Source organism: Balaenoptera acutorostrata, chromosome 20 (assembly GCF_949987535.1).
Source record: "Balaenoptera acutorostrata chromosome 20, mBalAcu1.1, whole genome shotgun sequence".
Taxonomy (NCBI): Eukaryota; Metazoa; Chordata; class Mammalia; order Artiodactyla; family Balaenopteridae; genus Balaenoptera; species Balaenoptera acutorostrata.
Genome location: NC_080083.1, coordinates 53,228,785 through 53,250,879, shown reverse-complemented (window position 1 = coordinate 53,250,879; position 22,095 = coordinate 53,228,785). Strand labels below are relative to the sequence as shown.

General features: G+C 51.7%; 1 protein-coding gene across 3 annotated transcripts in view; it reads right to left on the bottom strand.

Moving 5' to 3' along the window:
- TBC1D16 (TBC1 domain family member 16) overlaps positions 1 to 22,095 on the bottom strand; it is an 84,547-nt gene that overhangs the window by 51,438 nt on the left and 11,014 nt on the right. For all 3 annotated transcript variants that reach the window (XM_057536875.1, XM_057536873.1, XM_057536874.1), the window contains exons 2-3: positions 16,455 to 16,694; positions 12,931 to 13,528 (exon numbers count right to left, since the gene is read on the bottom strand). In XM_057536875.1, coding sequence (XP_057392858.1) covers positions 12,931 to 13,528; positions 16,455 to 16,632 — 776 coding nt within the window. In that variant the 5' untranslated portion in view covers positions 16,633 to 16,694. The remainder of the gene's footprint in view (positions 1 to 12,930; positions 13,529 to 16,454; positions 16,695 to 22,095) is intronic.

The following is a 22,095-nucleotide window of genomic DNA, read 5'->3' as shown; positions in this document are numbered from 1 at the left end:
GTCACTCGACACTCTTCCCGGCAGCCCGGCAGCCTGCCAGGCTCAGAGAGAGACCGTAGCTACCAAAAATAATCCTCCCAGTGTTTAAATATTTACAGAAGCAAGACAGATCCTGATGCCTTTACCATCTACAGGGTCCGGCCCTAACCGCCAGCCCTGGGGCTCCTGGGAGAGGCCAAATCCACCCCCACCCCCCCCGCCCCCTTTGCTGGGTCCCAGGTCTCCTCCTTCTCCCTTCCAGATGTGTGCGAATCTCCCTTTCTGTGACCCACGAGACAGCCCCCCTCTCTCCTTCCAGAACATTTCCACTTCTGACTTCTTACTCCCAATTTTACCTCGACCCTGGCAGGCACCTCCTTCCTATAGGCCTTTGGGGCCCCAAAACCCCTCCTCAGGAAAGGCCCCCCCTTCTCTAGAGGGTCTGCATCCCATCTTGGAAACCATCAAATAAAATGTAACAGAAGAGGCATGTGCCGTCTAAGCCTGCAGGCTGGTCTCCATGCCTCCTCCTGGGAACCTCCAGGTCACTTAGGGGCCTTGCCCGTGATGGCCTTGTGGGCACGGATGGCCACTGTCCCACTGTGTGGGACAAAAGGCGGGGCAGTGAGGATGGACACTTGCCAGGGCACAGGGCTGGGCAGAGCTGGGAGGTGACCAGGGGCTCGGCTCCAGGGTGGCCACACTTAAGGACCATCTGTGTCACTGCCTGCCGCTAAGGAAGGTCGGGAATTTGCTCGAGGCCACCTGCTGGCACCAGAGTCCAGGCCTGCTTCCTCCAGCCCATGACTTTCAAAGGGCAGGCGGTTTGCAATGACCAGTGTGGCTGGGCTTCAGCTGTCAGATCGTCAGGGAAACGATGCTCTCAGGTTCCCCAAACAGATTCCCTGAAGCAAGGAAGCACATTCTGGATATGGTGGAGGGGCCACCAGGAGCCCTTTCTCCCCAGCACATCACAGGCATTTAGGGAACACTGGTTGAATTGAAAGGAAAATCCAAGTAAAAATGCCTTGTTTATTCTGCTGGGAATGAACGTTAAGGCAAACAGTAGAGGATACAGGAACGTTCTGATCAAAAGACAAAGGTCATTTGCCACCCGGCTCTCGCTTTTAGGGAGGATTTCATCAGGTATTGGGTTACAGTACAACAGCCAAGCGGGAGTCCCGAAAGGCAGAGCGCGGGCTCCCGTCTCCCCTGGGAGGCACTGTCACGTCACTGCTCTGTGACCTCACGCTCAGAGCTCTCAGAAGCTCAGGTGGGCCCCGGGCCCTGCAGAGTCCCTGCCAGGGCTGCTGATGCAAGAGCCAGGGCCCCCAGGGCCTCTAGCTTCCTGCTCCCGAGTGGGGCTCTGCGCAGTCAGAGCAACACAGCCCGCAGAGAGCGTCCCCACTACCCCCTGCAACAAATCATCGAGGGTTGCATCAGGTACCTCCAGAGGGGCTGTCGTGGTTTGTGAGCTGGGGGGGAAAGGCCAAAAACAGTTTCATTTCCTGTCCTTCGACAGCCATCCTGCAGTGGGCATGCCAATTCCCTGCGGAGCACAGCCTCTCCCAGAGGCTGAACTTCCTTCCTTTCACTTCAGGAGGGTTGATGCACCTATCTCCTCCCTGTCCTGACAGCTTTCAAAGAAAGAGGTCAACTTTCTAAAGAGCTGATGGTCCTTGTGGGGGGGAGCAGTCGACAATAGCATGATTTCAAGAAGATCCACCCATGCAAGGGCTCCACCATGCATCTCTTTGGAATCTTGCTTCCTTGGGTGACACACTTGGCTGGTGACTTTCAGAATCTCTGCTCCAAGCCAAGGAGGGGTTGGGGCTACAGAACATTCCCCACAACAAGCAGGAGCAACAGAATGCTCTCCAGACCTCCTCCTAGAAGCCACACAGCCATCAAGGAAAAAGGAAGAGGGCTGGCCGAGAACATTAAAAACAAAAATAAAAACAAAAACAAAACAAAAGCAGGATACCAACCAATAGAGACTAGAGCTGGCCAACTCAGTGGCCCTGTGCCACACAGGGCATCAAGCACTTGAAATGTGGCGAATTAAAACTGAGATGTGCTCTAGGGTTAAAGCTTGCATGGGATCCCCAAGACTAAGTACAAAGATAGAGAATATTAAACATCTCTCATCAACTTTTAATATTGATCACATGCTAAAATGGTAATATTTTGCATATACTGGGTAATTATTAAAATTAATTTTACATGTCTCTTTTTTACTTATTAAAATGTGGCTATTAGACCTACACAAATATGCCCAACTGACTTTTGGCAAAAGTGCAAAAGCAGTTCCATGGAGGAGGGTTGGCCTTCTCAATGGTCCTGGGGCAACCAAACATCCCCAGGCTAAAAGACAAACCTTACCCTAAGCCTCACTCCTTCCACTGAAATTAACTCAAAATGGGTCATGGACTTACATGTAAAATGTAAAACTATAAAATTTTTAGGAAAATAACAGGAGATCATCTTTGGGATTCAGGACTAGGCCAGGAGTTCTTAGACCTGACACCAAAAGCAAGATCCATAAGAAAAAAACCCTGATAAATTGGGTGTCATCAGAATTAAAATATTTTGCTCTGTGAAACACCCTGCTGGGAGGATGAAAAGATAACTACAGACTGGGAGAAATACTTGCACATCACGTATCTAACAAAGGACTAGTACCCAGAAAATAAAAAGAACTCTCAAAAATGTAACAGTTAAAAAAAACAGTTAGAATGTAGGCAAAAGACATGAAGAAACATTTCACCAAAGAGGATAAACAGATGGCAAAGAAACACATGAAAAGATGTTCAACATCACTAATCATTAGGGAAATGCAAATTAAAACCACAATGAGATACCACTACACACATATCAAAATGGCCAAAAAATAAAATAGTGACCACACCAAACGCTGGTGAGGATGTGGAGAAACTGTACCATCCACATACTGCTGGTAAAAATGTAAGATGGCACAGCTACTCTGGAAAACAGTTTGGGCAATTTCTTTGAAAACAAAACATGCAACTACCATAGACATGACCCAGCAATTGCACCCCTGGGAATTTCTCCCAGAGAAATACTCACAACAGCTTTATTCATAAATGCCCCAAACTGGAAACAACCCATCAATGAACTTCCTTCAAAGGGTGGACAGTTAAACAAACTGGTCTGTGTACACCATGGAATACTACTCAGCAATAAAAAGGAAAGAACTATGGATGCATATGATCGCTTGGATGGAGCTCAAGGGCATTATGCTGAGTGGAAAAGGCCCATATCAAGGTTACAGAGAGTGTGATTCCATTTATATGAAAGTCTTCAGAGACAGAGAATAGAGTAGTGGCTGTGACTATGAGGGGGAGTGTATGGGAGCCGTGTGATGATGGAACTGTTCTGTACCTTGATTGTGGTCGTGGTTACACAAAGCTACACATGGGATACAACTGCACAGGAATCTATACACATGTACACACAAATGGGTGCTTGAAAGACCAGCCAGATCTGTGAGTTGTACCCACCTCCATTTCCTGGTCTGGAACATGTACTATGGTTTTACACAGGATGCTGCCATCAGGGGAGGTTGGATGAAGGATGTATGGGACCTCCCTGTACATTTTTTGCAACTTCCTGTGACTCTATAGTTATTTCAAAATAGAGTTTTTAAAAACAAGACTACTATAAAATTTTAAATTTTATGTGGCTCACAGTACATTTTTACTGGACAGTGCTGGTTTAGACCCGGCATCAGCACATAATGGTCCACTGTCTGTCTTTGTACAACCCATGAACTAAGAATATTTTTTAATAGACTTTATTTTTTAGAGCAGTTTTAGGTTTACAGAAAAGTTGGGCAGAAGGTACAAAGAGTTCCTAGATACTCCTCCACTCACACACAGCGTTTCCGCTATTATTAACATTTTGCATTAGCGTGGTGCATTTGTTATGATTGATGAACCAATATCAATACATTATTATTAATATCTAAAGCCCATAGTTTACGTTATGGTTCACTCTTGGTGTTGTACATTCTATGGGTGTTAACAAATGCATAAGGACATGTATCAGCATTACAGTGTCATCCAGAATAGTTTCACTGCCCTAAAAATCCTCTGTGCTCTATTCAACCCTCCCTCTCCTCTAATCCCTGGCAACAACAGATCTTTTTTTCACTGTCTCCATAGCTTTGACTTTTCCAGAAAGTCATATAGTTGGAATCACACAGTCTGTAGCCTTTTCAGATTGGCTTCTCTCACTTAGCAACATGCATTTAAGTTTCCTCCATGTCTTTTCCTGTCTTGATAGCTCATTTCTTTTTAGCACTGAATAGAATTCCCTTGTCTAGATGGACCAGTTTATTTCTCCATTCACCTACTGAAGAATGAACATCTCAGTTGCTTCCAAGTTTGGCATTTATGACGGAACCTGCTACAGACATCCGTGTGCAGGTTTTTAATTGAAGAATGGATTTGAACATTTTAAAATGTTGAAAAAGGCAAAAGGAGGGAAATATTTCATGACACATGAAAACTATATGAAATTCAAAGAATCCATAAATCAAGTTTTATTGGAACCCAGCCACGCCCAACTACTTCCATATTGCTAGTGGCTGCTTTCTCTCTATGGGCAGAGTTAAGAAGCTACACAGAGGCTGTACAGTTCAAAAAGCTGAAAATACTCACTACATGGCCCTTTACAGAATAGATCTGCTGACCCCTGAGATGGACAATTACAATCCCCAACTTTGAAAGGCCAGAGAGAAGCAAACCAAAATGATAATAGCAATGCCGAAAGGATTGATGACCATAAATATTTTCTTTATGCCTGTCCTCCCAAATTTCTAAAATGGACATATATTACTTTTGTCATTTTTAAAGTGGATTTCCACAGCATCTTTGCTCGGGCCCCACAAGCCTCTCAGGGGGGGCTCCTGAACACAACCAGAGGGCTGCCAGGGCTGGGCCAGGAGGGGCGACTGATATGCCAAGTGATGACGGAAACAGGGGCTTCACAGGGCCCAATTTTGTTTTGCTTTTTTGCTTTTTTAACTTCAGAGCTGGTACCTCAGCTAGGAGCCTTCATTCTGTGACCCTGTGCCTCAACCTTCTCTACAACAGGAGAACAGCCCTGACCACAGGCATTGTTTTAAGGGTTAAATGGTTAGTACCCACAAAGCATGTGCTGGGTTGAATAGTGTCCCCCAAATTCATATCCACCTGGAACCACCTAATATGACCCTATGTGGCAACAAGGTCTTTACAGATGTAATTAGTTAAAGATCCCAAGATGAGATCATCCTGCATTGAGAGTGGGCCCTAAATCCAAGGACTGATGTCCTTACAAGAAGAGAAGCCACATGACGATGGAGGCAGAGATTGGAGGGACACAGCCATGAGGAATGGCTGGAGCACCAGGAGCTGGCAGAGGCAGGATGGATCCTCCCTGGAGCTTCAGAGGGAGCAAGGCCCTTCAGACACCTTGATTTCGGACTTCTGGCCTCCAGAACTGTGAGAATCCCTCTCTGTTTTTCTAAGCCGCCCGGTTTGTGGTCCTTCCTTATGGCGGCCCCAGGAAACTAACACAAAGCACTTAATATCTGGCTGGCACACTGGTAGATGCCATAAAAGTGCCACTTTTATTTTTTTCATCCTGGTAAATGACTACCATTTGCCTACTCTGTGCTGAACCTTTTCGAAGTGCTTTCGCTCATCGCCTCTCTTTGGCTTCACAACGGCCCCATTTCACAGATGAGGAAACTGAGGCACAGAGAGATTAAACACCTCGCCAAGCTCATGCCCCAGGGATCACGCGGGACTTGGTTCACATCTGACTGCAGATCTTGCCCAGCCCAGCTGGCTTGCCCCTTCCCTCCCAAGACAGTGTGTCTGAGCCAACAGCTGCCCTAAGTCTCCCACCAAGGGACTGGGCACTGTCGAGACCCAGCCTGAATTCCCTGGCAGCCCCTCCAAGCTCCTGGAGGCAGTGGCAGCCGCCCATCAATGCGTTTCTACAGCTGCGGGGCAGACAGTGAAGGGCTATTCTCCTCCCCAGGCAGTGCCTGGCTTCCCTGCCTAGGAGGCTCCCAGGCAGGTCCAAGGGCTCAGTCCCACCAGCTGCCCTTCTCAGAGCAGCTTCCTTTGGACCCCTGCTACCAGCCATCCCCAGGCACAGAGATGGGGAGTGACGGGTGACTGCCACCTTGGCTGGGGGGGCTTGGAACAGGCGGGCGGCGGGTGTGGAGGGAGAGATGCCGGCACAGAGCCTGCCGAGTGCTACAGAAACATAAGACAAGATTAGTCTTAACGACGCAAAGAACAGATTGCAGGGTGTCGGGAGATGGGATGTTTTAAAGAAATAAATCTCAGCTCCCGGTTACAGAAGCACAAACAAACCCAAACAACAGATCTTTGGAAGCTGCCAGCTTCCCGGCTGCCAGGCTGCTGCTGGGGGCCCCAAAGGGGTGAGGGTGGGTGTTCCAGGAGCATCCTCAGGGCATCCGGGGCACCCGGGCTGCCCCAATACTGAGTTAGCTCAGAGATACCTTCCTGAAATTTGGGGGGTAGGGGGGTGCACCCCCCAGCGCCTGGCCATCCTATATCTCACCAACTCTTGGCCATTCCACCTCCTAAATCTCTCTGGAACCCACACTTATCCCTCAGCATTCGTCCCACAGCTCCTCTCCGACCATCACCCTCCCTTCCTGGGCGGCAGCAGCCCCAGGACCTTCCCTCACCCCTTCCGCAGTCCCACTGCTGCTGGAATGGCCTCCAAGGACATCCACTGGTCCAGCCACTGGCCCTTCCCTGTTGCTCCCCCCTTCTTCTTTTTAGGGTCCCATCCTTCTGGCCCCTCCCCTATTCTCAGCCTCCCATCCCTCCTCTCCCACCTCTGGGAGAGGGTTCTTATTTGCTTTAGCTACTATGGGTGGGAAGGGGTGAAAAGCGTCTCCCTCGTTTATATCACCGCCCCCCCCGCACCACCCACCCCCCCCCCCGTCTCCAGGAGTGAGCGGTTCTGTATGAACCTCTCATTCCTACAGGCTTGTCCGCCTCCCCTGAGATGGTTGGACAGAAAAGGAATGGCGCAAGGCTATTTATGAAAACCGCCCAAAGCAACTAAGAATCTCATGGCATCACACAACCTGCCCCTAACCAGGCTTTGGGTGACCCAGAATGACACCCTCTGGGTCCCTCCTGGCAGCCCCCCATCAATGATACTCAGCGCTTGGACCTGGCCCACCAAGCTCATGGGCTCCAGGTCCTTCTCAGAGGCTGGATTCTCCCCAGAGCAGGGTAGAAGGAGCAGGGCCTGTTACACCAATGACAACGAGAAGGTATGAATAATTCAGCCTTTACGGCTGATACTCTGGTGTCACAGAGCCTTTTTCTCCTAAAGGCAAAAAGCACTTAAGCTGCCATTTATTTCAGCCTGGCTCCTTCTGCGGGGTGGGCGCCGTCATCCGTTGTCACCGTCCCTCCTCACTGGCTTCGGCTTGTGACCCCTCCTGCCACCCACCCCCTAGTAAGCTAGCCCCTGCGTGGGTCGGGGGGAACACCTGTTCAGTTTTCTGGTCTTCTCCCCTTTTTCCCTTGACAGAGCATTTTGAGGGGCTACTCTTTGCCAAGAGTGTGACTACTCCCTCCATCCCCCTCACAAGCACTGTTTCGTCTGGACCTGCACTGTCCAACACAAAGCCCTCGCCGCCTGTGGCTATTGAACTTTAAATTCAGTGAAGATGAATAAATTAAAAATCCAGTTGCTCATTTGCCAGAGCCACATTTCCAGGGTTCCACAGCCACATGTGGCCAGCGGCTACCACACGGGACAGCGTTCATCACCACGGAAAGTTCTATAGGACGGCACTGGTCCAGGTGACAGGTAAGTCTCACGGAAAAGCAACAGCACAAGGCAGCATATGTTAAATGCCACACAAATGAGACGCCAGGGGAAAGCAGCAGGAGCTCTGTAGAGCGAGCAGGGGTCACGGAGGAGACCGCAGTCTGGCTGGGGTTTCCGCAGGGGAGGGGAGAACATTCCAGCTGGAGGGAGGCTGGGGAAGGGGGAGCCTGCTGGGGCCGGCTGGCCAAAACACCGCGTGCGTGGGAAAAGAGGAGAGGAGAGGAGGTCAGGGGGCAGGTGAGCATCGGAGCAGGACCCCAAGGGCAGGCAGCCCGTGTCCCCCTGGGGCTGTACCCACCTCTCCTGGACCCACGTCTGGGCTGGCTGGACCACTGCACCAATGAAGCCACGGCGAGAGTCCCTGCGTGGCCAGGCCACCCAGCTCATTCTGTAACCTGAACGCCACCCTTCACTCGGGATGGCCGCCCCAAGAACACACACCAAGAATGACAAAGGAGGGGATGAGAGAGGGGAAACACAGCACACATTTACCCTGGGGGTGGGGGCACCGATGACAACTCTGGGGACGCGGGTGGCAGACCATCAGCATCAGCTTCATGGGAAGGACCTCACAGGGTCTTAGGAGGTCTTCTCATTAACAAGCATGCAAGGGACTTCCCTGGCGGACCAGCGGTTAAGACTCTGTGCTCCCACTGCAGGGGGCATGGGTTCCATCCCTGGTCGGGGAACTAAGATCCCACAGGCCGTGCGGCATGGCCAAAAAAACCCCAAAAAACAGAAATAAAAAAACAAGCATGCAAGACAGTGGACAAGGGTGAGCCAGTCTAAGCTGTGTGTGGATTTATGATTAATATAACCACACGGTAACATTTTTGAAACATGAGAAAAGAAAAAAATTACTCGTAACCACGCTATCCTGACATATTGGCACAGCTTCCTCTCAACCTGTGCTGTCCAATAGAGTGGTCACATGTGCCACTTAAATTTATCTCGATCAATATCACATAAAATTAAAAATTCAGTGTGTCAGTCACACTAGCCACCTTTCAAGTGTTCCCTAGCTGAGCAGGCCAGTGGTGCTACCTCGAAGGCACAGATCTGGAAAGTTCTAGTGGGCAGCACTGCTTGGCCCGCCTCATTCATGCATCAGGCCTTTCCATAGATTTCAATCAAAATGTGCACATCATTTGCTACCTGCTTTGTTTGTGATGCACTATAAATTTCCATGCTGCAGCACAGCCTTTACAAATACACATTCTTCCGTCTGGCAGTACCGAGGTTCTGAACATTTTGGGGAGTCGGAGGGTGCCCCCTCCTCAGGAAAATGCACACCCACGAGCAAACATACAGGAAGTGGTGTAAGACTTCAGGGGGCTCATGGACCCCCATTAAAAATCCCTTGACCTGGAAGATAAACTGTAATGGATGGGTCTCCTTCTCTAGATTCTTCCCCTTTTTCCTCCATTGTAAAGAATAGCATGATGAACATCTTCATGCAAATGCACTTTACTTCTGTAGTTTAGATTATTTCTTAGGACGAGTTCCAGAAGAGACCTTTTGACTTAGGGAGTGGGAGCTGTGTTTCAGCTCATACATATCGCCACACACGTCCCCAAGGGGGAGCAACTGACACGCCACATGGGGGTCCACATGGGGGTCCTGTTATATTACACCCTCATCCAACTGGCCCTTGAGACTGGGTACCTCTCAGGACAGAAGCAAATGATGGGATGGCCACTTATCTTGTCGGTGGACATCCTCACCTTCATCTCAATCCAAAGCCTTGATTTCTGACACTGTGGAAGGTACGGGGCTGAGAGCCACAGACCCTAAACCCTGCTTGTATAACTCAGATCTCCATGGGAGGAGGGTCCATGATGACAAGTCAGCAGCACAGCTCTCCTTGTCCACCCATTTCCCAATAGTCCTTGGACACTCACACAGTCAAGGATTTCCAGCCATCACTGTGCTGGGGCTGGTGGGGTGGCTATGGCAGGTGGCCTTGCCATCTAGGGATGAGGCTGTGCCGGGCTATACCCCGCAGGTAGCACACGAATGGACACCGCCTTTCTAACCACTCAGCCCTTCTGTGAACTACCAGCCCCATAACAAAATGTTTAGGGGACTCTCGGATGGGGGCTGCTTCCCCCTCCTCGCCCAGCCCCAGCCCCAGGCTCAGCCTCCATGTGTAGTTCTTCAGTTCTGCCACCAGAGGGATCCCATGAGCCAGCCTGCCTGCTCCCCTCCCAGGGAGCCAATTCCCGGTTAAATTAGGAGCCTCTGCTCCAGGAGCCGCTATGGGTGCATTCAAGTCCTCAAAGACAAGCTTCCTGAGGGGTGTCTGGTCCAGCAGATGCCAGCGCTCTGGGATCTCGCCCCAGATGCCCTCTGCCTGAGGCACAAGGCCCACACCTCTCTCCCCGGGCTCCCCACCACAGCAGCGGTTCTCATACCTGGCAGCACTTTGAAAACCCCTGGGGAGGTCAAACACTGCCCAGGCCCGGGCCCCATCCCAGCCATTCTGGTTCAATCAGTTTGTGTGTGGCCTGGGCATCGGGAGCCTTCAGAGCTGCCTGTCGCATTCTCGTTTTTCGCTGGGCTGGGAAGCCTTGCTCTATAGCACCCAGTACTACTGACCATTTAGTCCAAATTTCCAGGCCCATCACAGGGCAGGAGCTGTGGGAGGGAGGGAGTGGAGGAGCACCAGCTTTGCTTCCAGGTCTCAGATGCGGTGGGGAGACAAAACTGCAACTCAGCTCCGAGAGCAAAGAAGCAAGTAAACATGAACTGCCGGGACGGCCTGGCAGGAAATGTAGATTCCAGGGCCCACCCAGCCCCTTTTGGAATCACATCTGGTTTTTTTTTAAGCTCTCAGCAACCTGTCAAGCACGGCTGGGTCAGGAAGCCGGGTGCCTCCATGTAATACCTCTCACATTCCGTCTCAAACACAGGCTGTTTCCACATCAGCCCCTGACTGAAGCACACACTCCCGGGAGGCAGGGAGGGACCTCACTCATGGCCATCCTGCCCCAGCCCAAAGCCTTGGCTGAATTGGACTGATTGGGCCAGAAAAGCAAGCAATATGGAATTGTTGGAGCTCCACGGCGAAGGAGGGAGCTCCCTCAGAACACTAGTCTTCCGAGCACACCTGGCAGCTCTAAGCAGAAACATGACCCCTAAATTAAATTGGGTGGAGCAGGGATCTGGAAGGTAAAAGTAGGGTTCCCAAAGCATGACTACAGAAAGGACTCATGGTGGGGCAGCCAAACTTTCACACCTGACAGACGCCACCCAGCTTTAGCTCAGGAGTCTGCACGCGATACAGAATAATGCTTCCAAATCCAACTGGAGGTGGAAATTGTTGGGAATATTAGCCAGACACACAAACAGAGTGCTGACACACTTGGATGGACCTTAAGGAAGGAGCCAGACACAAAAGGACACAAGTTGCATGATACCATTGAGGTGAAATGTCCAGAACAGGCAAATCCAAATCCATAGCGACAGAAAGTGGCTGAGGGAGGAGGATGGGGAGTGACTGGCAGTGTGGCACCACCAGGGGGAGCTCTGACAGAGCCCCACTGGCGGCGGGACCCAGGCGTGGCTTTGAGTTACGTTCTCAGCCTGGTTTCCTGGTGGGAAACAGCACACGACTCAGGGAACCTCATGGGGCACTGGAGTCCTCGGCTACAGCTGACCGCTCCCCTTACATGCACCCTCCAGTACTCAAGACGGATGTTATCAGTTTACCCTTGGGCTTTAATGGACCACATCTTACTGAGGGGAAGAAAACAGGAATGAATCCATCTCAAATTCCTTCCCGCTGAAGCCAGCAAAGCATTCTGCATTCCTCCGCCCTACTCCTTTTCTCCTGGGATTACATCAGTTCATGTGACCTTATGTGCTCTAGGTCTGGTGTAGACCCAGCAGGGCTCGAATCTGGCTCAGCTCCTAAATTAGCTGGGTGACCTCCAGCAAGTTCCTTAACCTCTGAGCCTCGCTTTCCTCTTCTATACACAGGGGGTGATGTTAGCACCTACCTCACAGGGTTTGGGATGGTTGTGAGCATAAAAAGAATTAATCCATGGCACACATGCCCAGTGCCCAGGCAAAGCTCAGACCATTCACACTTATCACATGCCCATCGCATATCATGAGCTCAATAATCGTGTGCTGACTGTTTGATTATGTCAGCGCTTACTATCATCACGATTATTAGCCTAGAAATCTAATGAGAACAAGGACCACAGCCGAGCATGAGAAGGGGCGGCAGAAGTCCCACACCTGCCCATGCCAGGCCTGCCCCAGCTGCTCTGGGTTAGCCCAAGCCTGTGGTTCATGAGCCTTGTGCACACCTACCTCTGGGAGGCCCCGAGGCCCCCTAACGACGCTGTGTGGTGGCCGCCATGAGACTGCAACAACGCTCCCCAATCAGGCAGGGCGTGGGTCTCACTGCTGCCCCTCCTGGTCCCTGCCTGTGTGGCCAGTGAGCCCGCCAGTGTGCCCAGGCATCTGGTTCCCCTGGGCTCTGGGGCTGTACAGTAAATGCTGCCAACTTCCCCCTGGGGTTGTGTTCCAGCCTCTTACAGCTTGAGGGTGTGAGAAGTAGAAAGGCTAGGGACCCCTCTGGCGGGCTGGGCCACGTGCCTGGCTTGGCCCCAGGCAGAGCACAGAGCCTGGCTGGGGACCAGGCCTCCCCCACAAGCCTTCGGCCGCCACCCAGGCCTCCCTGAGTTTGCCTGGGGGTTGTGGGATGACCGACCATCTCCTCCAGAGATGAGCACAAAAGACACCTGGACTGCTGGGGCCTGGCACCAGGGGGGTTAGACAGGGTTATGGGGCCGGTCAGACCTGGCAGGGAATGTTTAGTCCTAGGGAAGGGGAGAGAAGAGGGAGGGAACCCCCAGCCCTCCTCCCCCAGACTGTGCATCCATCACAGTCCCCTAGGGTGCTGTGAAGTGAGGGGACAGGGTGCGGAGGCTCTGGTGCCTGCGGGATGGGATGCAGGCATCCTCAGCACTCAGTGAGCAGAGCGGGGACAAATGCCATTGCTCTTGGCTCCAGAGAGGCAGTGGGGAGTCAGGAACTCACCCGCTCTCGCTCTCCAGGAACACGGAGCTGCTGCTCTCCGCGAGGGCGGCGCTGATGGGCGAGAGGCAGAAGGGTGAAGAGAAGGCCTCTGAGTCCGAGTCGAAGGAGCTGGCCCTGCTCACGCCCTCGGCCGACAGCTCCAAGGAGCCCTCCTCCTCGCCCGCCTCGGGTCGCAGCTCCCGGCCCTCTTCCGTCCTGTCCTGCGAACTGACCGCCGACAAGATTCCCGAGTCGCTGTGGGCCGGCTGAGAGGCCAGGAGGGAGTTGTCTGTCCCCAGGCCCAGGGCCAGCTTCTCCCCGTCCTCGGGCGAAGGGCTGACACGCTCGGGGTCTCGGATGCTCTGGGCCACCACCAGGATGTCCTCATCTCTGGGGATTAGGGTGGGCCTGGGCTCCATGGGGGACGGCGGGTGGGGGGCCCCCGAGCTCTGGGTACGCTGGCCCCGAGGGCGGGGTGCCTTGCGCACGGGGGAGCTCTCGGGGGTGATGTAACGCAGCGCCTCCTCGTCCTGCTTCTGGATCCGGGAGTTGGGGACCCACGCGAGGATGAGGGTGGCCCCCAGCAGTTCATCCTTCTCCATGTACAAGCACAGGTAGCCTATGAGGGGTCAGGAGCGCAGACGGTTAGGGAGGGCCGTGCACGAAGTGCCGCTGGCCGGTTCCTCGCAGGAGCCACCCCTGGGTTAGTAAAACTGTGGGGCTGTGCAGACTCGCCAGGCTCCGGACACAGCCTGGCCCTAAGAAAACACACCTGAGGGAAGCAGTTGAGCTCAGGATGAATGAGTGCTGTGGGCATTTTCTAAGCACACACACTTAGCAGATCCAGTGGGCCCGGGACCTCAAGCAGCAGCCCGTCCTGTGCTTTCCCTCCTCCTCTCGTGCAGAGCCCCACCCTGCCCACTGTCTGGGGGCTCCAGAGCTTGCCTGCCTCCATCAGCCTCCCGGTCCAGGCAAGCCCAGGGAACTGGGGAGGAACACAGGGGCCCAGAAGCCCCACTGGCTTCACAGCCTCACCACAATCTTAGGAGGGATACAGGCAGCAGATTTTATTGTTATGTCCCAAAAAGAATAAATCCAAGATGAGTGGCATTTGGGCCTTTTCCAGTTGGCTGTGGCTTCTTAGCATTTCTTCCTTACCACTGTTTTGGAAGAAGGGGCCATCTCGATGTCATGCCCTGCACTGCTGACAAAAATGAGAAGAGCGATCCTCCAAGGCCGCTGGCAGTGCGTGGGTGGGCTCTTCGGGCCCCTGACTGCTCAGTCTGGGGAAAGGTGGCCTTTCCTCCTGCAGCACCTGCCATTTCAGGGTGTCCTGACTCTTGGGTCTGTTGCACCAGGTTCCCAGGCCTCCTGGTTTCTGTTCTGAGAAGCCCCTGGGGCAGGAGCTGGGGTCCCTTTCATGCCCCAGGGCTCTGGCTCAACCCAGAATCCTTAGCCTGGCTCCCATTTCCAAAAGAGGTGGGGGGAACTCCAGGGCTGTCAGCCAGTTATGTAGAAGGATAACATTCGGGTGAGGCCAAGTGTCTCCACACCCGCAGATCACGTGGCTTTGGGTTGGGAAGGGAGCCTGAGACCTCTGGCCCCCTCTCCCTTGCCTCCCATCACAACAGGATGATACCAGAAGCCCTCCAAAGGCTGCTGCTATTTTATTTGTTTTATGCCCAGAACATGTAACACCCTCAGACCCAGGGCTAGAACCTCTGTACCTGGCACCCCAAGTCCTCAGAGTTGGTCCCGTGGTCAGGCGTCCACAGGGTCAAGGTGACATGCCACCCAGAGCCTGCACCCCCTTCTAGAGCACACTCCAGGGACCAGGACCCTGGAATCCCCTGCCCTCACAGTTCAGAGTCTGCTTCCAGGGCCTGCTCGGGACTTCCCACCTGAGCTGTATGTGGGGGCCGTGGATGGGGCTTTGGTGTCCCCAGGAGAACACCCGGGGCCCCTGTAGTGCAGGAAAGAGCTGGGGCCAGAAGCCGGCTTTCCTGCTTTGGAACCTGGAGGGTCTGGTGATTCTAAGTCCGCACCTAACTGTCCGGGTGATTGTAAAGATATGCTTATCAAGGCAGGAGGACAGAATACTTTTCAAAGAGTTCATTAGTATAATTTAAACTTGTCTTTTTTATTAATTTATTTATTCAGTATTTTTTTGTTGACACATAATTTGCATGCATTAAAGTGCCCAGATCTGATTATAATTCAGAATTTTAAATGTATTGACATCTGATGTGGGACCTCTGTCTGGACTCAGGTGGGCTGCAGCCAGGCTGCAGGTCCACTGGGACTGGGGATACGGAAGCACCTTTCGGCAGCCTAGGGAGGCCACAGGACGAGCCCAGGGCCTGCCTTCACCCCACCTGCACCCCAGGCTGGCATTGGGGAGCACCTCTGAGCACCAGCCTCCTTGTCCGAGAGACAGGCCTGCCCAGGCTCCAGCCACTCTCATGAGGTTGTTGTGCAAATTACATAAAGCGATACATTTGTCTGTTGCAAGTCATTTGCGCAAATGACAAAGGACCACACAGGCCTCTAGTATCACTAACCCATCTTTTTGCTGCTTCCTCAGAGCAGCAGGGCTGAGGGACTCAGGTGTGAGTGCCGGGCTGCCATAACCAGGTCTAACACCCCCAGGCCCCCTGCCTCAGGACAGTCACAGTCAGTGACACTCCTGCAAAGAGAATCTGTGCCCACTCCCTTAGTGCACAAGGAAGCTTGCCGTTTTGGGGCTCAGAATATAACTGGAGCCCTGGAAAAAATGTAGTTTCTTTCTCTGTGGCTTAGCAAAAGATAGCAAAGTCACCGCCACTACAGGAAGTTTCCCACTCCTGGGACTAAGGAGAGCCACGGGCTGGAGTGTCCCGGGAATGGCTCAGGGTAACTCTGGGCTCCCATGTGGAGGGTCAGGAAAGGACCCTCCTCCATCTCCATCCCTGCAGAGTCTAAGAATTTTCTTCCCCGATCTCAAAACAGAGGTTTTAAGCACAGAGGGTGCGCAGGATCAAAGATTTCCACGTCCCCAGATTCCTAGGCCTGCTTCATGCCCCACTCAGTCCTCACCCCACACTCCGGACTGCAGGAAGGGACGAAACCACCAAGACTGACCTGAGGGCTATGTTCCTGCACACGCTCAAGGGGGCCTGGCGGAAAGCGTCTCACTGGGCAGGTTCCTGCAGAAGAGGATGCCCTGCTTCCCTTCTGGCTTCCCTCCCCGTGCGCAGGGGGCTCCCTGCTCCCAGAAGGCCTGTAGTGCTCAAATGCCCTCTTCTACTTGCAAATTCAGGCTAATTCCCCTTAAACCGTCCTGCCTACCCTCCATGAGTCAAAGGTTACTGGCCTGCTTCCCAGATGGGGAAATTAGGGCAAATGGGGAAGTGACGCAGGAGCTTGCTAACTTTAGAGAGATCAGCCAGCTCTCCCCAGGCCTGTGACTCCACAGCCCTCCCCTCCCAGGTCTGTGACCCCAAGCCTTCCTCTCCCAGCATGTGACCCCAGGCCTGTGACCCCAGGCCTCCCCACTCTGGGCTTACCTGGGTGGTGCTCCCCCAGCCCCTGCAGCCCTTCCGGCGGGTGCACGCAGACATTGTTCTTGGAGTAGATGATCTCCCCATCCAGGACGGAAGGGGACCCACCACCGCCACCGGGGCTGAGGGTCAAGAGGTCCGAGGCTTTGGAGGAGGCCCGGCGAAGGAGGCGGCCCAGAGACATTGCCGGGGGAGTGTTTCCATCCTCTGCACACTTGGGCCCAGGCGGGGCTCTACCAGACCTGCCTGGGGGAGGAAGAGAGAGAAAAGGCATGGCCAAAGTCATGAACTTGGACTGGGTATCCCTGGGGCAGCATCCTACCCCACACCAGTAGGCTGGAAACAGAAGCTGTGGAACCACAGAAGGGGTCCTGCTAGCACAAGGCCATACGGAGGGTGAGCTGGGTTCTCAACAGTGGCGCTACGGACACTTGGGGCCGAGTCCTTCTTGGTGGTGGCGGCTGTCCTGTCCATTGTAGGGTGTTTTGCAGCATCCCTGGCCTCCACCCACCAGATTCCACTAGCACCCCTTTCCACTGTGACAACCAAAACTGTCTCCGGGCATTGCAAATATCCCCAGGGGGCAAAATCACCCTGTTAGGAACTGGTCTAGGGAATTCCCTGGTGTCTAGTGGTTAGGACTTGGCGCTTTCACTGCCATGGGCCCAGGTTCAATCCCAAGTCGGGGAATTCAGATCCCATAAGCCGCGCAGCGTGGCCCAAAGAAAAAAAGAGAGAGAGAGAGAACTGGTCTAGAGGAATCTGTTCCCACGGCAGCAATTTCAAAACCTCCAGGACACAGAGTTCACCCCGTGTCCCTTCCGTCCTGAGATTCTCAGCCATCTGCGGTGCTTCCCAGGGAACATCCCGGTTCTCCTTCGTCCTTCCCACCTTTCCCAGCCTTCTCCACCCTCACCTGCCCTGTGTGTCCTCATCATCCCAAAGCCCAGCCTGACGTCCCAACACACGCTGGCTGCCTCAGCTGGGAAGGGGTCACAAGTGATAGGTGAAGGACCCGAGTTAACATACAACTCATTCTTTAAAAAAATAAACTAGAAACCAAAGGATCAGATCCAGAATATATACAGAATTCCTAAAGACTCCCTGCAAAAAAGGAGCAATATCCCAACAGAAAAAGCAGGCAATTCACAGAAGTGGAAACAGAAGGACTGAGAACATGAAATGAAAACCCAACACCCGACACACTGGCAAAAAGCAATTTTAATTCCAGTGAAAATGAAACAAAAGCCCAGGCAGCTATGTGAATCAACCAGACGTTCCCGTCAATGGGGCTCATGACGGCAGCCCACCAAGCTGGGAGTAGGATGACCACAGGCATGATGTCGCCTGTGTCAATGAAGAGATGTGTGTAAAGCTATTTCCTGGTCAGAGATCATGGATGTCCGAGACTTCAGGCCATGCTGGGCAGGGTGCAGGCCAGCCTCGTGGGGTGGGGTGGCTGGGATGGAAGCGTCGCAGAGGGGCTGCAACTCAAGCTCTCAGAAAGAAAAAAAAAAAGACTTGAAGCCGGTATGATAAAATTATTGACTGGGAATGGATAGACCAAATGCAGTCTGTCCATACGATGGGATATTATTCAGCCTTAAGAAGGAGGGAAATTCTGACACCTGCTACAACATGGATGGACCTTGAGGACATGCTCAGTGAAACCAGCCTGTCACAGAAGGACAAATATTGTATGATTCCACTTATATGAGGTACCTGGGATAGTCAAACTGATAGAGACAGAGAATAGAAGGGTAGGTGCCCGGGGCTGGGCAGGGGCTGGGGAGTTAGTGTTTAATGGGGAGAGTTACTGTTTGGGAAGATGAAGAAGTTCTGGAAATGGATGGTGGTGATGGTTGCACAACAGTGTACCCAAATGTCCCTAATGCCACTGAACTGTGCAGTTAAAAATGGTTAAGAGGGTAAATTTTATGTCATTTTTTTGTGGTTTTTTTTTAGTGGTCTTTCTTTCTTTCTTCCTTTCTTTCTTTCTTTTCTTTCTTTCTTTCTTTCTCTTTCTCTCTCTCTCTCTCCCTCCCTCCCTCCCTCCCCCCTCCCCCTCCCTCCCTCCCTCCATTTCTTTATTTTTGGCTGTGTCGGGTCTTAGTTGCAGCACACGGGATCTTTTGTTGCAGCGTGCAGGCTTCTCTCTAGTTGTGGCGTGTGGGTTTTCTCTTTCTAGTTGTGGTGCGTGGGCTCCAGAGTGCACGGACTCTGTAGCTTGCAGCACGTGGGCTCTCTCGTTGAGTCATGCGAGCTCAGTAGTTGTGGCGCTCAGGCTGATTTGCCTCGAGGCATGTGAGATCTTAGTTCCCCGACCAGGGATCGGACCTGAGTCCCCTGCATTGGAAGACGGATTCTTAACCACTGGACCACCGGGGAAGTCCCTCTTTTTCTTTTTTGGCCACGCCACGCAGCTTGCGAGATCTTAGTTCCCCAACCAGGGATTGAACCCGCGCCCTCGGCAATGAGAGCGTGGAGTCCTAACCACTGGACTGCCAGGGAATTCCCTATGTCATGTATGTTTTACCACAGTAAAACTTTTTTGAATAATCAACTGGAGGGGGTTCTCAGGCTAAATTATATTGTTCTTTGCACCCTCTACACTTTGTACATTTACCCCTAAATCCAGGGCTGATTTAGGATGTTCCCTAAATGGAGTTCTTTCTGTGTCCAGTGCTTGGACGGGTTCTTGGGGCAGAGGGCGGGGGCTGGGGGTCCCGCTGGCTCAGCGGGGTAGCGGTTGTCTCAGTGCTAATTTCCTTCAGTGTCCTGGGACCAGGCAGCTCAAGGCTGGATCCTCAGGCCCTTATGGCTCTCTGGGTGTCCCTCTGTGCCCCCTTGCTCTGATCTCCCGTCTCTTTGCATATTTCCAGTTGCCTCCACGGCAACTAACTCTCCCAAACACAGCATCCTTCTAACAGCTCCCTGCAGGCCCAAGAGTCACCCTTCCCATTCCTGCGTCTTTACCCAGAAAAATCCATCACTCTCTTCTCTCTCATTGCTGAGGTTGCCAACGTCAAGATGACCTTGAAAATCACTAGCCCTGGAGACTCAGGCCCAGCTGGGGTCCTCGCCTCCTCAGCCCTGAGCCACAGAAGCCCCTCCATTCTTGGCCATAGCCAGGGCCCCGAATCCACTCCTTCTCAGGCATCCCCCATGCCTGAGACACCACTTTCAATGTGGGCTGCAGAATCAAGTTGACCCCTTGGCCCAGGGGACGGCAAGCGGGTTCTGTAAAGGGCCAGACAGGAAATATTTTTGCCTCTGTGGGCCCAACGGTCACTGTGGAGACTACTCGATTCTGCCCTGTTGTGTGAAAGCAGACAGTACGTGGGCAGGTATGCCTGTGGTCCCGCGAGACTTTATTAAATAGATACTCAAGCCAATTCCATATAATTTTGACGTTACACAAGAAAACTCTTCTAGTTTTTTCACCCATTTAAAAACGTAATAACCATCCTTAGTTCGCGCACTGTATACAACAGGAAGAAGGCTAGATTTGGTCCACAGGCGATACGTGGCCGACCCCTGGCTCAGACCACTTTCTGGATACTCGGGGCAGGGCTGCTCCTCACTATCCAAATTCCCTCCGGGCCCAGCTCTGGGGGAGCCTTGTGGCCTCCCCAGGTCGAGGGGGCGTCTCTCACTGTCTTAACCACTGAGTGCTGTCTGAACACACAAGGCACATTACGACGTTTGACAACCAATGTTCGAAACTTAAAATAAATCACACTGGAACCTACACATCAAAATATGTGTTTTCTTGCCAATTAATCATCTGGTAAAGCTATATTCTTTTATTCTAATGATGACTTGATTCCATTGTCCGGAATATTTTTAGAATTCAAGAATCACTCCAGAATTTCAAGATCAGTTAATGAGCCATACAAGAAAAAGAATTCCCTTCTCCAGATCAGCACTGCCCAGAAGACATACAATGAGAGCCTCATATGCAATTTTAAGTTTCCTAGTAGCCGCATTTTTAAAAAGTAAAAAAGAAATGAGGGAAATTCATTTTAACAGTATATTTTTAGTTAAGCCACTATATCCCCAATAGTATCATTTCAGCCTGTAATCAGTATGGAAAAATTACTCATGAGCTATTTTACATTCTTTAAATCTCCAGAATCTGGTGTACCTTTTGCACTTAAGCATACCTCAGTTCACACCAGCCACCTTCCAGGTGCTTAGTGGCCTCCTGGGGCCCGTGGCCTCCTGCTGGGTGAGGCTGGGGCAGGTCTGGAGCCCCACCTCTTTCTGAGCCTCAAATGGTATTACTTAGTTTAATCGCCCTAACCTCCAGAATGTGCTGCAAACAACGCTCAGCTGAGTCCAAAAACCACACCATCTTTAAGCTAAGACGGTTTGCCACCATTGAGGATAATCAAAAGAATGTGCCGGAAGCTCTGAAGGAGATTCCGAAATACAAGTGTTCACAATATAGCGTTTTCCCCACATCGGCTGTGAAACCCCACTGCAGCTCTGGAAGGTACATCCTAGAAGCGTAGTTTTGCAAATGAGAAAACAGGGGCTGCACACCCCAAGTCAGCCAGTGAGCGGACACACCTGAGACCTTTGTCCTCTGTGCGTGGAATTCTGGCTCCTACCCCTGCCCCTGGAAGCTGGGTGAGCAAGGACAGTCCCCCAGTTCCACCCCCAGGTTGTTCAGCGCGGGAGACAACGTGCCTCTGGGTAGGTCCAGCACGTCTGTTAAACATTAGCCACGAATATTTACTCTCTTCAGACAATGCTCATTTATTTTTTCAATGTATTTGTCCCTTTGTGAGCCTATTTCATCTCAATTAAAACTGGTTCCCGACCTCTGCTCTCTGTCAAACTAGATGTGGAGAATCCTTGACCTGTTTTTTAAAAGCTTTTTCTTTTTTTAGATTATGAAACGTGTTCAGAGAAGTATAAAGAATATGTGTCCCTTAACTCACACCATCCAAAAATAATCTGTGTATTTTCTACTATCTTCTGTGTCTATCTTAACAAAACAAAACCACCCACTGGAATTATACCATACCTTTCTTTCAGTTATAACATACATATATTTTCCCATGTGTTATAGGTTGAAATGTGTCCTCCCCAAATTCATATGTTAAAGTTCTCACCCCCACACCTCATAATTCAACCTTATTTGAAAGTAGCTTCTATACAGATGCAATCAAGTCAGAATTAGGTCATTAGGGTGGGCCCTAATCCAGTGACTGGTATCCTTTAAAAAGAGGGAGTTTGGACACTGGTGTACAAGGAGAATGCAATGTGAACATGAAGACAGCCATCTACAAGCCAAGAAGAGAGGCCTCAGAAGGAACCAACCCTTCAACGCCAAGATCGCAGGTTTCCAGCCTCCAACACTGTGAGAAAATTAATTTCTGTTGCTTAAGCCACCCAGTTTGTGGTACTTTTTATGGCAGCCACAGGATACTAATACACCACATTATTAACTAATTTAAAAATTCAAAGTGTCAACCCTCCATCTTGATAGCTATAAATATAAAACAAGGATGCACCATTCTTGAGCCAGCCACCATCATTAGATATTTGGTTTCCAAATAGTGGCTACTTAAATAATAAACTTTACATTTTATACATAAATCTGTATCTGTATCCTCACTATTTCCTTAGGACAATT